We start from the raw sequence: 16,974 nt of genomic DNA, 5'->3' as shown, positions 1-16,974 counted from the left end.
AAGCTTGCTGCAAAAAGAAACTGCACGTTTGGATGCCACATGATCTGGCTCAAAAACACTTACTCGATCGAATTTCTGTCTGTGACCCTCTGCTGAAACTTAACGAATTCTAGTCATTTCTGAGTAGTTGATCATAAGTAATGGAAAGTGGATTACCTGCGACAACAATGTGCGAAAAATATTATGGTTGAAGCGAGGAGAAGCAACACAGTTTGTGGCAAAGTCTATACTGACGCCCAGGAAGGTTATACTATGCGTTTGGTGGGATTGAAAGGACTTCGTGCATCACAAGCTTCTGCCGCCGCACAGAATGTTGGACTCGGGCCAGTATTGGCGACAATTAGCACGAGTACATCGAAAAATTAAAAAAAAAAAAGAGCCGGAACTGGACAAGAGGAATGTTGACAATCCCAGACCTCATACATCTTTAAAGGTTGTCAGAAATTGCGAGAACTTGACTGGGGAGCTTTAGGACAACCATCATATGGCCGGAACTGGAACTGTCCGACTGTCATTTGTTTCTGTCTCTACAGATCTCCCTGAATGGTTGTAAGTTAGTTTCAAAAGAAGTCTGTGCAAATAACATGCAACTTTTGTTATTGTTGTTGTTGTTCTTGTGCACAAATCAAAGAAGTTCTACAGTAACAGGATTGTGGTGTTGCCGGTAAAATCGTAGGTCATTGAAAAAAATACTGCATATATGGTTTCATAATGCTATTTCAAAACACAATAAAGGTATTCTCAATCTTTACCTTCAGAGCCTCAATAATTTTTAGACAACCTTGGTATTACACCTAAGCGTGCGCAGTGAATATGGCGCCCATTCAGCTGTATATGTGTGTCATGCTTCTTCTGTTACAATCCGCACGACAAGTATTACTAAATTTTCTCCTCTCCATGCGAGATTAGGAGTGATGTATCATTAGACAACCATATTTTTGAACAGCTAAAAGATCACATTTACAGATAATCACATTTCTTCGTTTTCCCGCTATCTAATTTTCAGCACATTCATTCTCATGACTCCTAGTTGACTTCTGTAATGTGAACATACTTGCTTCCCCTAAAACAGTACTCAATTATCCGGTACGAGCTCATGTTCGGATCCCGTGTTAAGCTGTAGCTTTCAGTCTTATGTAGCCTCAGTGCTGAAATTGACGCTAAACTCGAATTGAACCAAGAAAGTGATTGACATTTGATAAGGTTTTTTCTTCGCAGCTCAGCAACGCCTCATAGTATGCTTTAAAAAAAAAAATCTTCCTAAAGGTCTTCTTACACCATTTCAGTTCTTACTTTTAAATTCCTCTTTATATCTAGATTATTTTGAAACGTGAATAGAAATTTGTTAAGACAATTAAATGTAATTAACGCTTGCTCTTACAATTCAATGATAGTTGTTGTACTGTCCTGGAAGTAAAGATACCAATACTCATATGCATGTGTTATTATAGCAATATCTACATTTTGAACATATTCTGTGAGATTCTCTCCTCGTCTCTTAGCTCTTTTCTTGCTTTTGGTATCTACCGCAGAATGATGACATAGAAGCAGGCATGAGTGCACGTATTTGCTGGGGTTAAACTCTGTGAGGAGTAGTCCCAATGAACAGCAGTGAAGCATTTGTACTGTAGAAGCAGAGAAAACCTAGATGAAGTTACAGTATGAGTTATCTAAGAGAATTGCCCTTTCATATTCACTGGAAGATAATTGCAGTTACGGCCAAAGCGTGATTTAGAAGGAATAGCATGATCGGGACTTTATTCTCCTAAAGATGTGGAAATCACAAACTGTTTCTCTTTCATTTAAAGTGAGTTTAAAGGAACGCTCACCAACAGATGGCACCACGTTTCCTCTGTCTTTCCAATGTACTTTGTAGGAAGTGACAATATTCACAATAATTCAATCAAATTCAAGAGACGAATATTCAAATTTTTCTACAAAAACACATTGAATCAATAATTAGAGAGTAATCCGCACAATGTTCACAATAATTCAGTCAAATTTGAGAGATGATTATTGGAACTTTGTACAAAAAACAAATTGAATCAATAGTTAGAGAATAATCCGGACAATGCTCATAATGATTCAATCAAATTCAAGATATGAATACTCAAACTTTGTATAAAAACAAATTGAATCAATAGTTAGAGAATAATCTGCACAATGTTCATAATTATTCAATCAAATTCAAGAGATGAATATTCAAACTTTGTATAAGAACAAATTGAATCAATAATTAGGGAATAACCCGCACATTTTCTTTAAAAAAATATTTTTTTTCTTTGATTGTTGGGAGTTGTATTGTTGTGAGCATACTTTCGAAGGGTAAAATTAAGTAATCTGTACAGAGAATTATACAAGATATTCAAAAAGTGAACGGATTATCTTCTAATTATTGATTCAATTTATCTTTGTACAAAGTTTGAACGTTCATCTCTTGAAGTTGATTTAAGGTTGCTACCTGTCTCGATTTTGTAGAGGCAGTTCTGAATTTCGAGAAAATGTCCCGCCTCCCGACATTACGGGAAGAGAAACACTCGTTCCCGAGTAGCTGTATGAAATATTCCTACATTTTGTTTAGGGAAGTGACAACCTATATGAAGCGTCCCGACTTTTTAATTTGGAAAGATGGGGGCCTCAAAATAAATGCATTGGAAATATAGGGGAAACATGGTGCTATTTGCCCATGATAGTTTACCGGTTACAGTTACCTTAAGAAATTTTAACGGCTGCAAAGGCAAGCGTTAAAATGTAAACAAATGGAAGAAATCATCAGGTAATGCAAACTATTGATCGCATTATCTTTCAAATGTATGTATGTAACAAAACTGATGTTCCAGTTTTCAAATCGATTTAAATTGAAAAAAAAAATAATAATAATTTCGTAAATACCTAGGTAGAAAAATGAGTAGCGAAATCACATTTTTGAATGAAAAGATCCAATATATTTCAATCAAACTTTTTTGTAGGCCTTATATCTGGAGAACTACATATAGTGTAGCCAAAACCAAACTATCACTTAACTCAGTATAATGTCCTTATTCCATAGAAAATACGAAAACTCGATTTAGGAGCCGTTCAAAAATTTTATAGCCCCTGATCCAAAAATTAATTATTGTCCAAGATCACAATCTTTTGATCCATTTTTTTTAAAATCATTCCTAAAATTATTGACCACGATCGCAATCTTCTGATCCAATATTTTTGGATCATTCCGAAAATTCTTGTTAAAAACATGAAAACAAGAAGGCCGGTACTGCTCCCATAGAAAAAAAAAAAACACTGGTTTATATTGTATACGCACGTTGGTAGATATAAGAGATTCATAGAAGAGTGTTAAAATCTTTTTCTCTTAATGGCAACATACCAAGTTCCCTGGAGCGTATCTTCTTTTCTTCCATATTTTGCTGTTTTTGTTGACGTTTCGTTCGTACTGTTTCTTCTTCGTCTCTGCATTTTTTCCCTCTTCAATGACAGGATTGAGATAAACAAAAAGAAGAAGGAAGAAGAGGAAGAGAATTAGAAGAATCTGTTCCTGATGACAGAGACAGCAGAGAAAGAAAGAGAGCGGGAAAAAATATATATAAGAAGAAACAATGGAAGAAGGAAAGATGAAACGAAGAAGAGCAGCGACGAAAAGTAGCTGTTTTTCTCTGGCAGAAATGTAGAGAGAGATAGAACAGAATAGAAATCCCTGGACACCCTACAGCTTTTCTTTACTTGTCACTCTGTTCATTTCCTTCCTGGTTAGAAACCACTGATGTTTCTCTCTCGCTGTCATCTGAAATTTTCTTGTTGGCCAATTTTGTTCTCATCATTTTTCAAATGAATAACAAGTCATATCGTATACTTTTTTCTTTTTCCTCGTTTTATCCGGTTCCTTTATTTGAACCATACGTAAAAAGTATCAAAGATGTAAGATAGAGTGTACTTTTTTTTTTTTTTTTTTTTAAACCTTCTGTGTAGATTGATATTTACATAGTACAGTGAAACCTCCCTTAACGGAAACCTCTATAATACGGACAGATTTTTTTGTCTCGGGAAAAGTATATGTTCTCTTTCGAAACGAAACCCTCCCTTTTACGGACACTCTCAGATACGGACGCGGACAGTGATTTTCCCCCCAAACGTTTTAATAACCTCTTTATAGCGGACAAAAATTATTCTTGTTGTTGCGACACATTACAGTAGACAGATAGGACTTTAGGGTCAGCCGTATGGCCAAGAATTCTATGCGAAAGATCTTTGCTTCTCGAACAAATTTAGTCCTTTTTCCTCTGGGCCTTGCATCTTTTCCGACAATTTCATAGATAACAAAACAAAAATTGTTTTACAATTACATTTTCAGCGAGAAATGTTTTCTCTCTTAGTTTCTTTCTTTCCTTTCTTTCTTTCTTTTCTTTCTTTTTCTTTTTTTCTTTTTTTTTTTTACTTATTATACTGGTTTTCCGGCTTCCATTTTCACTTTCTCTAAGAGGATATTCTTTGTGATTGGGGCTGGATCAATAAACATATAAATAAGTTGCCTTTTCATCCATTCCGCCATCAACATCCCCCAACAATAATATCATTTAACAGAAATGAATTTCTCCTTCATCCCTCCGAGTATTTCAAATATATACTAAATAGAGTATTTTCATATTGAATTTTACATATTTACGCTCATACATAATGTATTTACTGTATATTACTGCATACAATTACCGTTGTGAGAAATTAAATTTCTGTAGCCTCTCTGTAACGGACAAAAATTCATGGCCCATTGGTGTCAGAGGTTTCACTGTACAACAGTAACTGTTGAAATTTTCTCGTGTCATAGCAATTATTTCTAAGCAATCTTCTACACTTTATTCTCGTAGGATCAGTCAAAGTGGAATTTATAAAATTATAATATTAGTACGTCCGTTATCCCACTTTTCAACGAAAGCGAATTTGAAAAAAATGAATTTCTCGTCTCGACTTGAGTCTTGGTTTCGAGACGAGACGAAAAAATAAATAAAATAGAGAAATTTCATTAGTATCGTGGGCAACAAAGATGAAGAAGCATATCTAAACGAAATTTCCGGGTTTTAACCCCACTTGAGCTACATATTATGAAAAATAAAAGTCTGGTGAAGACAGTACAGAGAATTACGTGAAATATTATTACTACGGGACATGGATACCAACTGTTAAAAGTCACAGTTATCCCTTAACACGTTTACGGATTAACCCTATTTAATGAACTTGGTTGAGGGAATTGCTCTAGCTATCTTGAAAAAAAAAACTGACTTAAAAAATTCGCTTACATGTATGGGATAGGGCAATAGATACCCACCGTTAAAATCGCCATTATCCGTTAATGCATTAACGGATTGTCTCCGTTAATGAGGTCGTCCAAGTTGCAAAGAACATAATTCAAAACTTTGCTTGCAAGTATGGGATATAGGCTATAGGTAGCTCATATTAAAGTTTCCATTATTCGTTAATATGTTAATGGATTGACTTCACTAACAAACACGGCTGAGATAATCGCACTATAGCTATCTATTGCAGAGAAAATCAAAATTGCTATTTAAACAATGGGCTATGGGCTTTAAAAAGCCACCGTTAAAATTACAGTTACCCGTTACGATAATAACGGATTTACACCATTTTCGAATTTAATCAAAGTAATTGCTCTAGCTACCAATTGCAAAAAAAAAAAAAAAAAAAAAAAAAAGAAAGAAAGAAAGAAAGAAAAGAAAAAAAGAAAAATTAATCGCTTAGATGTATGGACCCGTGGTCTATAGATACGCACTCTTAAAATCGCCGTTATCCGATAAGATTAACGGATTTACTCAATTAACGAGTGTCTGTTGCAAATAGAAAAAAAATAATAATTCGATTACAATAATGGGATTTGGGCTATAGATGGCCACTGTTAAAGTCGCCGTTATCCGTTAATCTTCTAACGAACTTCCTCCATTAACGAACACCCCGAGAAAATAACTCTTGCTCTCTACTGCAGAAACATAATTAAAAAAAAAAAAACGCGTCTGTTGAAGAATTATTGTGCAGAGTAGCGGACGGACGGAGTTAGTAAGTACACAATATTATGTCTCACTGTCTGATCTTAATAAGCAGTTACCATATTAACATATGTATACAAGAATCGTGAAGCAATATGGACTTTGGAGCTTGAATCCTCCTCTTGAAATTCTGTGTACGTTAGCTGAAATAAAAGGTATTCCATAAGGAAGACAACTTTTGTTGAAATGCCCGTCACTTCTGTTCTAATAAGTTGGCAACACTGAACGTTACACTATATTCATCTGTTGTCTTTGTAGTTAGTAGTCATAGAGCGCCGAATAGTGCATGATTGTCTTTTTTTTTTTTTTTTTTTTTTTTTGGGTACGGATAGGAATAGTGCACTCCAGTTTCCATAATGAAAACTTATTACAAATAAGGTGAGCGATTCATTCCTACCCATACAAAAATTAGATGACGATCATTCGTTATTCAGCGCTCCGTAACTACTAACCACAAAGGCAGCAGATGAAACTCATGTAACATTCAGTGCTCCCAACTTACTAGAACAGACATGGCGGACATTTCAAAAGTTACGTTCTTTATGATTGGACACCAGTTATTTCAAACAGTCAAGATCCCCTTCCCAACCACTGACGATATCAGATACCACTCTATATACACATTGATGTGGGTTAATATTGGCTTACTGAGTAGCCAAATATCTAATAACTTTATTCTTTTACAACTTTGGAGATACTTATCTCTATAACCCATCTGATGCTTATCTTTAATTTACAAAATATTTCTTAAAAAAAAAAAAACATTAAGTGCTTTTCTGAAGAAGTAATAAATTGACGATATTGGTAATAAATACATCGAAAACTAATATACAGAGTCCGCCAGAAAAATGTATACACTCTTTGTCATCTTGTGTCAGGATACTGGTATTGATAATTGTTGTGAAATTTAAGTATGTTGTAGTGTGGTTTTTCGCCAACACGTGTCAGCATTATCAATTATTTTCAGTTAAAATTATGTTGTGGTACGGTTTTTCGCTCAACAAATGTCGGTACTGTCAGCATGGTTAGTAAGATATGAAAATGGCAGATGCACGCTTGACGTTCGACTAGCGTGAGTAACGTTTTGAAGTGTTTTGTCAGGTTTGGGAATGCCATCGAAGTGCAGCGTCAGTGGAGAGGGGAGTTTGGTACGGAACCACCGAACTACCTAACAATCGAATGTCAAGCGTGCACCTGCCATTTTCTTATCTCACTAACCGTGCTGACAGTACTAACATCTGTTGAGCGAAAAACCGTACAACATAATTTTAACTGAAAACAATTGATAATGCCATCTGTTGGACGAAAAACTGTACTACAATATATTTAAATTTCAGAACAATTGTCAATGCCAGGATCGTAATACAGGTTGACAAAGAGTGTATACATTTTTCTGGCGGACTCTGTGTTATGAAAAAAAGTACCGTAGTTCGTATTTAATTGCTTCCTCTATCAGAGTGTGAATATTAGCGTACCGCAGCATCTTTCTTAATTAAAAAAAAAAAAAAAAACACCATATTTTTAAGTATTATTTGTAAGAAAATTATTATTTAATAATAATTGTTAAATATAAGATAATCGATTAGCCATTAAGAATTTAGAATTACAATTATTAATTAAATTTTATTATATTGTCATTTAAATTATATATTTTCTTTTTTTTCTCTTTCATGCAATCTCACAGCGTCATTAAGATGTAAGTAAATTCCGTTAAAGCATTGAATATGGACTTCCATTAGCTTGCGCTTCTTCGATAGCTAATTCTGGTTTATTTATTTATTTATTTATTTTGTACATTTTATTTTCTAGCCTTTTATGGCGCCTATGCATGAGAACAGGTAAAACTAACAGAGACCGGTAGAGTGAGTGTAACTGTCATAGTATGTTTAGTGTTAACAAATAGTATTAATGTTTGTAATGAGTTTGCGTGTTGGTGTTGTAAATATATGTGATATAGGAAGTGTAAACATACTCCTATCTAGTTTGTAATGAGATGAACGTTTATTCAGTAAAATGAAGTAAAATCTACTAAATATGTAAATAAGGGACAACGCCATTTTGAAAATGTATGTCATTCATTTATGAAGTATTATTTCATTATTTAATTTCCTTTTAATACAAGGAACCAATAATACTTCGGAAAGATTTGCAATAGGAAAGGGTAAATTTTTCACGCAGAGTTAAATTATTTAACGTACAGATTAAGAATATGATGTGAAATTGTTAACGACATTTAAGCTCAGATTTCATTGTAGAAATATTATCATAATGCCTCCTATTATCTTTTCTATTGGCACTTACCCCCATACTTCACTTTGCACAGGCAAAGTAGAGGGGTAATCACTAATTATCTTCTAAATAATTTCTGCATGTTTATTTTCTTGGCGTATGTCCATCGACTGCGTACAGTGCCATGCCGTGGAAAATCATCCCCCGGGGTAAGAGTATACGGTGGCGAAGCAGTACGTAATTTCCCTCTCTTTTCTTTCCTTCTTTCCTTTATTTTCTTCCGGAATTTTGCACCCACCTTACTTCGGCGCCCGGTGCCATAGCCCCGCCCGCCCCCCTCACGGCACGATACTGACTGCGTACTAATTTATATTATACCTACAAGCATATGTGCCATGAAAACGATGTGTGCAAAACATGCACCAATCTGTGATAGGTAGTCACTACAAGCTCATTTTGAATCTACTCTGATTCAGGGCAGGGTGAGGCTGGAAGGCAATCGCGGAACTGCATTGATAGGAGCAAGTGCGTTAAGACTATGAGTATGAACGTAAAGAGACAAGTGTGAAAAACATTCACTAACCTGTGGTAGGTGGTCATTGTAAACTAGCCCTTTGCAATAAAATAGGATAATAATGAATCACATTAAAAAAATAATAATAATAAATCCTTGTTTCTGTATTCACAGATGACTTATATGTTCTCTGCCTACGATAAATTTATTACATATTAATTTCCCTTTTGTGGGTTAACAGATTTTATGTATAAATGAAAAAAAAAAGACAAATAAACATATTCTTACTCTACATCGTATTTAATAACATTTAGAACGTGGTTTTTAACATGTGACTTTTAGATGGTAGCACAATTTATCTATATATTCATATTATTTACTTCAAATATTGTAAATCTTTTGAATAAATTCTTACTAGATTTTAACTAAATTTCGTCGAAAATTCGAAGAAAACAATGTGAAATAATGAATTAGTTACGGTATCATTTGGTATATAGCAGGATGTATCAAATATGCATACTTGTTTTTAGAAAATATTCATTATTGTTATATTCCATTCAATTTTCACTTATATATCTGTAATTAAATGCGTAAACATTTTAGAATTCCGTCCATGTTTTATTTATTTAACTGACATTTAAGCCGACTCAAGTCACAAATATACAAATTCGGTGCTTCCAACCCCCTCGATATTTAATTTAACACTGGTATCCCAATAAGAAAGCGACAAAATATGTCTCAATCTGTGAGTTACGCTAATCTTAATAATATTGCTTGCCAGCCAGTCACTACCTGCGTTATCGCTAATAGATGCCACTACCTGCGCTGTCGGATGGAGGCAATTTGGTAAAATTGATTCAAATTTATATACCAACTATTTTCTTAATTTTTTCATATTTTTAAAAAAATAAAAAAGGTTCCGAATTTTCATTTAAAAAAAAATAAAAAGAAGGAACCCCTTTGTCAAACGAATGTATTACATTTTCAAAATGGATCCTATTATCTAACTTTTAAATTATTATTTAACTTACCTCTTTTGTGGCTTGTTCGTTTATTTGTGTTGGAATTGTAAATAGATTTGTAAATAAGCCTTTTTTTCATCTTTTATTTAATCACCAATTGTTAATTTATTGAATATTTTATCCACGACACGAAGAAAAGCATATATTATTGTGCGTGTAAATAGTTTAGTGTTTGTTATTGTGGAAAATATTTATATGCCAGTTGGTATTTATACTGTATAGTATATATAGTCACTTATGTTATGCATTGAAACTTATAAATATTTGGCATATATATTTTTAGCTTGAAACATATAAAAAAAGCTTTTGTATTAAACATGTTTTTGAACAATATTTCTGCGCTGTCTACTGAGCAAAGGTTAAAACAAACGAATAGCTGAATATTTTTTAATGTTTGGAATGAATTTCAAATTACTCTTATCCATTATGTGGTTCTACTCTTTTTATATTAATTTGTTTTTTCTTTATTTTTAATTGAATAATATTTGATTTAATAATAATATTTGATTCAATGCATCAGAGCAAACCCAGTCAGTGGAGTATAGAGGTAAGGGAAAAGCGTTCTTCTAAATTTTAGTCCCGTAAATTATGTTGAACCTTGGTTCAGAGCGACTGTGGAGGGATATTGGTTTATTTGTAATTTAGCGTTCTGTTCAGCACCGAGGCTGTATGAGACGTCAATCTATAGCTTAACGTGGAATCCAAACCACATGAATTCCCTCCCGCACTCGAATTCGGGTCTCTAGCGTCTAAGGTAAGTAGAAAGGGCGCCGATTTTTCTGTAAATTTGGGGGGACCCATTCATATGCAAACGGCATATACATGAGGATTTTAAGACAAATTGCATTCAAATTATGCTAAATATTAAATATTCACAAATAGAATGAGGGGGTCCACATGAGCTTTGGACAAGGTGACCAGACGTCCCGTTTTAGCCGGGACAGTCCCTTATTTTCAACTGTTGTCCCGTTTTTTTCTGATTCTCAAACGGGACGCCTAAATGTCCCGTTTTTAAGCAAAAATGACCCAGATATCCCGTAATTATTATTCAAAATATAAATGGTCAATGCAAATTCTACTCTCCCGTACCAACACTCAATGGTTAGGTTCAGGCGTGCCTAGAATTTCTGAATATTCAAATGAGAATGGAGTGTTTTGTGGTTCAAGTGGGAATTCTGAGTGTTCAAGTAGTTAAAAGTATTGTTGGGTAGGTCTAGTACTTAAGTTAAAAACGCTGTGCTATCATTCTTACTTGTGCATTTTGTAAATTGAAAACACTGCTGTCCCAAAATGCAATGTGGAAGCCCCCCCTCCCCTCGCAGACTCGTATGCGTCCCGTTTTTGAAAGTAAAAGTTCTGGTCACCTTGGCTTTGGGGGGTCCGGCCCCCTGCCCCCCAGGATCGGCACCCTTGGTAAATAGGTACGCTAAGTATATTGCCACAATGTAGTTTTGTGAAGGGAGATACAGTTGGTTCATATAACATAAACAGAATGTTATGATTCTTTCGCTTCATACGTGGTTATATGGTTCGCATACGCCAGTTCGGTGCGGGAGAACTAGGTTCGATTTCCGGTTATACTACTTATGTACTTCAAGTTTCACGTTAAAATTTGTTTTCGTAATAAAGTCGGAGCTGAAAAGGAATTAACCAGTCCTTACCATGTTTAAAGTTTGTTACCGAAAACAGGCTTGTTACTGCACTCTTCACCTATAGCTTAATGATAATCACGCGTGCGTTTGATATATGCGGTCCTGAGTTTTAATTTGCTATTAAGGCCCAAGCGACAAGAGTTTATAGCGAAATGCAGCGGATAAGTAGGGAACTACTCACCGCTTGTTAGAGGGATTCCTTGTTGGATTCCAAGCTATGTTAGTTTATGATGGACATCATCCATTTTTTTCCCCCGATTTTTGTCCTTTCTACCATTAGCTTTATAACATTCTTCCAGCAACAGGCACTTGAACTTTTTATTCGTTTCCTTTAGCTTTCAGAAATCATCGTGAAATGTTAAACCTGGCATTACATTTCTTTTACCCAAGGTGTCATTCAAAAGTTCAGAGATTCGGCTTGCAGTTTCTTACGAAATACCAATGCACAATTAATCTCCTTGGGTGACGATACACTTGCACAGTTAATAAAGCTATTTATTTTTTTAAAAAACTAACGGAATATCTTGTATGGTGCTTGCATCTCAGTTTCTGAAGCAAAATGACATTTCTTCAGATGTTCTTTCGGCTGAGGTTAAACATTGAAGGTGCTAAGTTGGGTGAATAGGCGGAGTGTTGAAACAGACGGTTCATATTTAGCGAGAAACAGCGACGAATAAAGACCAATGGGCAAGCGAATTGTCGTGGAAGGTACTAGTGTCCAGTTTCTCACATCTCAGGCCGCTTACGAAGAATGTACTCGCGCGAAAGTCTATTTATCTTCCGTTAAATTTTCACTTTCAGCACCTTGTTTATTTTTCTGTCTCAGGAATAAATTTTATACAGGCAATTCCTTCAGAATCAAAGAAAATCTCAAGCATGATATGACTTTCCCTGTGCTGCGATGCTGCCGGATTTTGCTCGTTCTCGGTGAAGACAGTGACTTTCGTATTGAAGAAGAAAGCTTGGATTGAATTTAAAACAAGTAGCACTAAGTTGCATCACCTGTCACTATCTTCTCTGAAAAAAGATCTGGTTTTCATTAGATTTTTCAATCAAATCTCTGGGGATCTTCGTTTGTTTGTCCATCTGAACGTGGACACCAGTAACTGAGCGCAGGCAGTTTTATTTAACAATGTTCTCACCTGTTCGACGACGATTGTTAGCGTTACCAACACACTATGTCACCACTGCTCATAGGTTTCCCTAAGAATTCCCTCGACTGACATAAAATTTTCCTTAGTTTGTTGAGTGTCCAATTCCTATGACAGAAGTCATGTGATAAGATTAATTAGCTATTTTAAAGAAAGTGTCAATCACATTCGCTTTGTTCATTTGCTTTTTCTTCTATTTTTACTTTGTCCTTCCTTTTTTAAAAGAAAAAAAAACATCAATATACACACATTCTTTTTATTTATTTATTTATTTATGGTTACATATAGATCACAACAGGTATATTACCTAATGATAGTGACCTAGTCAGTTTGTATATAGTTACAGCATGCATGAATTCACATACATAATTACAAATACACATTTATAGATATGGCCATTTTAATTAATGAATCTTCAATAGGATTGCACAATAGTTCTTAGACAACGGTCATTTATGGTAAATATATCAAGTTCAGGGTTATTTTCAGCATAGGAGTTAAAAATATAACACATTCTCCTAATAGGTGACATGTATAGCGTATTTGTTCTAGCAGTAGGTAAATGAAAAGTAATATTGTATTAGTTTTTTTCGGAACAAAGGAAATTTTAATTATATATATTGGTCAATCAATGAGCGCAAAAATTTCTTTGTATTTTCACGTTTTATGGAAAAATCCCTTTTTCCCTTTTTGCTAAATTTACCTACGAAATTTCCCTAGATTAGGGAAATTTCGTTCAAATCACGAACACTTTGAGACACACCATTAATATTTCCCTCCGTTCTTGCACTCGCAGGTCGATCACAGCTGATCGACGATGAATTCTCAGCCTTCTGTAAAACGCCGATGCTAGTCCAACACTTATAATCTATTGTAAAGTCACCTCCTCAGTAATGTAATAGTCTTCGAAGTCATTTTCCCCAAACATTGACAGAATTTAATGTTTACACGCAGCTCTTGAAAGTCACGACCAGTGGCGACTTTTGAGTGAAATCATAAATTTTAAGTTTTATCGTTACAATCTAAGGGAAGGGAAGTATACATACAGGGTGACCCAAAAGTAGGTATACACCCCTGCATGCATCAAGAGTAACATTCTAGTTTATGGGCTGATTTGCTCCGGCTCTTCCGAGCGTAAGATATAAGTAAAAACACATTAAGAATAAGTAATAAAGAAACTAAGTCTACCTGATGGATAACAATAAGAAATGATATAAATTGCAATGACTTGATTAGTACGGTACTGTATACCTACTTTTGGGCTACCCTGTATATATATATATATATATATATATATATATATATATATATATATATATATATATATATAAACAAAGAAGTAAAATTAGATATCACTCTTTCTATTTTCTTTGCGTGTGCATTATCAATAATTTCTTTTAACTATTTTACTTACCAGCAGTGTTGTCATAACAATAGTTAATATAAAACACAAAGAGCACCATGAAATTACAAGAAATGTCAGAAAGTATTGGTAACCTATTTCCTCTGAATTTTACGTAAATCACTAAGAAACAGCATCATTGTGCTAATGACTGTAATTATGTTTTGTTTTTTAAACTTGCCTCATCCTTCTGGTCATAATGACAAGTTGATGTACCTAATAAATTTATTTGTTACTGAAAAGGAACCTACAATCACTGTTTCCCACGAAATTCACAAAGGATCTGCGGATTTGTTTTTGTTTCCAAAGTTTTGGCCTTCAGTGTATATACTGTATGTATAGGATATATACACATCAACATGCACTTATTTTCGGATTTTCTTGCACCTATCTGTGCACATCAATAGTAAGAGTCTTGCACGTAAATATTGTGGTTTTATCAAGCAATCAATTAAGCAATAACATCTGTATATACATTGATAAAGCATTGCTCTATTTGTAAAAAGGAATTTGAAGATTTTTGTGTGACATACAGGTGGTTTTTAATTGACCACTGTTGGACATAAGTGCTAGAACGTCAAAACGTACTACTGTATATTGAAAAGTCATTGTTCATAAATTGATTTAGGATTTAGATTTCTGGGCTTTCGGTATCTAAGGCCATGTACCCCTTCGCGATTTGAGGGATGACGTTCCACAGCGAGAACACAATCCGGGGAAAGGGAAGGAAGGAAGCAGCCTGGGATCTATAAGTTAGGTACCACCCCGGCATTTGCCCGGTGTGAATGAGGAAAACCCAGTAAAACCTCATTCAGGGTGGCTGGCCTGAAAAAGCGTTGTACACTTTTTCGACCGAGTGACCCCACCGCGAATCGAACCCGGGACCACTCGCATCGAAGGCGAGAGCGTGTTCATAAATTGAATATGGCATATTCTCTTGTAGACGATTATTAGCGGACGCACGCACATTTGGTCTGGAGTTCAACTCTTAGTGGGGGTGCAGAATATTCAATCTTAACTCTGTCTCTGAGGCTATTTTGGAAGCTGTTTGAATGCCATATAGAAAGCCAGGAATAATTGGAACTGGAAGTCGATATGCTAAACACATTATCACTCAATCTAAAAACCGTTCAACAGCTGCCCATAGCCCTTCCTAGGTTGTGATGCCAGAGAGCTTAGTTTATATGATTTGGTTTAATATGCAGTGACTCAATATTGAACTATGGTAGCATACACAGCCACGTTTAATTTACTCCTAGGCTACACAAATAGCCTAGCTAAGATGTTTAAGGTCCCATGCTTATCTCCTTTAAGCCAAAGAAGACGGAAAGTGAATGATTGTGAAATTAAGATTTTTGTGCTGTCTCACTCGGGAATCGAACACGAGACGACGTCTACCAAAGGTATACACGCTAGCCAGGCCCGTATCCAGGGGGGTCTAGGCCTCCCCCTAAATTTTTGCTGGCCCCCGTAAAATTTTCACGGTAGGCTTGCAAATGAACTATAATATGGTGATGAACTATAATATGGTTGGATCGGGTCCCCCTACCTTCAGCCGACCTTCCCTACATTTTTGGACTGGCTACGGGCCTGACACCAGCCCCTAGACCAACGTGGAGGGTTTGCTGCCATTAAACTTTAATCATTCATTCTTTCACAAAGAAAGCCTTGAGTTTGCTTGAATTGAATTCAAGAGAAAATCACAATAAGAGATTTCTCATACGCTATCTCTAATTATGTTCACTTTTTTCGTTACAATATTTTCATTTTCAGTGAAAAAAATATATAAAAGTATGTTGTAATTTGAAAAAATTGAATATTAATAAAATTTTGATCGATTGTCTACCTTAAGGCAAGTAACTACAATATTACAAGATATTCTGTACATTTATTAGATTAATTTTTGTGTTTGTTTATTTGTTTTAGGTAAAATCTTGCAACTTAAATTTTATGAACTTCCATGCTAATTAGACTTCTGAAATTTTATGCAGATACGTAAACCAGAGAGACCCCGTTTCGATTCCCGATGGGAGCTCATGTGGTTCGGATTCCACGTTAATCAGTAGGTCCACGTCTTATATAGCCTCGCTGCTGAACGGGACGTTAAACTCAAAATCAACTCAACTCATAATTTCTTCGATAGGTATTTGTTGATTTTTGGAGGTTTTATTCCATGACTGTGTAGGATCCTAGATAGTATAGGAGTATTCACTTTCCACCGCAGCCGAGTTTATTTATTTTCATCTCAACGAGGTTTCATTCCCGATCTCCAAACTTTTGCGCGATATAGGGTCATTGGATGGCAGATCAAATAACTAGCCCGATTTCTTAGACGGTACAGAAGTTAACACTAAGAGGCAATGACAGACATCAATGAACACCACAATCTGCATTTCTTACGGAATTTGTAACAGAGATGTAGCTGCTTTTTACCTTCGACTGCTTTTTTTTTTATTATTATTATTACATATATTTATCTAAACGTACAACTGAAAGCTTTAGAGTGACGGCTGAAGGTGACCGCTTGCCATAGTGTAATAATAGGATACTGGAGTTTGAAATTTTTAGGATGACAAAAGACAAATGGGAGTTGTTTGGTGCGTGTAGGAATGTAAATACCAATTTACGCAGAAATGAATGAAATACCCTAAGTTGAATGTAATGTAATAAATAAAGTTGCAAGAATTTCATATCTAGTTTTGCTTTAATTTAAAAGAAAAAAGTCTACAATGTTTTGTCGTAATGAAAAAAAGCAAGTACAGTGGAGTTCCGATTATCCCAGTTTCGATTAACCGAGGTTCTGTGTTATTCGAGCTTAATCCAAACAAACAAACAAAAATTTAAACACTAGTCTAGTTACAACGACAAGCAGTCTGCAGGCATTTGTTTCAGCAAATAAGCAAAAGTAAAGCTCGCCTAAAGATAACAACCCCACTCGACGTGTTCACACTTAA

At 35.1% G+C, this 16,974-nt stretch overlaps 1 protein-coding gene across 3 annotated transcripts in view; it reads left to right on the top strand.

Annotated features, from left to right (window-relative positions):
• The window catches only part of LOC145686533 (neural-cadherin-like), a 581,532-nt gene that overhangs the window by 398,845 nt on the left and 165,713 nt on the right, over window positions 1-16,974 (top strand). For 2 of the 3 annotated variants that reach the window (XM_081759972.1, XM_081759978.1), the window contains exon 3: window positions 7,735-7,746. The exons of the other annotated variant lie outside the window; for it this stretch is intronic. In XM_081759972.1, the coding sequence (XP_081616098.1) occupies window positions 7,735-7,746 (12 nt within the window). The remainder of the gene's footprint in view (window positions 1-7,734; window positions 7,747-16,974) is intronic. 3 annotated transcript variants of the gene reach the window in all.

Source organism: Thermobia domestica, chromosome 1 (assembly GCF_964235325.1).
Source record: "Thermobia domestica chromosome 1, izTheDome1.hap1.1, whole genome shotgun sequence".
NCBI classification, from domain to species: domain Eukaryota; kingdom Metazoa; phylum Arthropoda; class Insecta; order Zygentoma; family Lepismatidae; genus Thermobia; species Thermobia domestica.
Note: the sequence above shows the minus strand (reverse complement) of the source record. Positions and strands in the feature narration are given on the sequence as shown.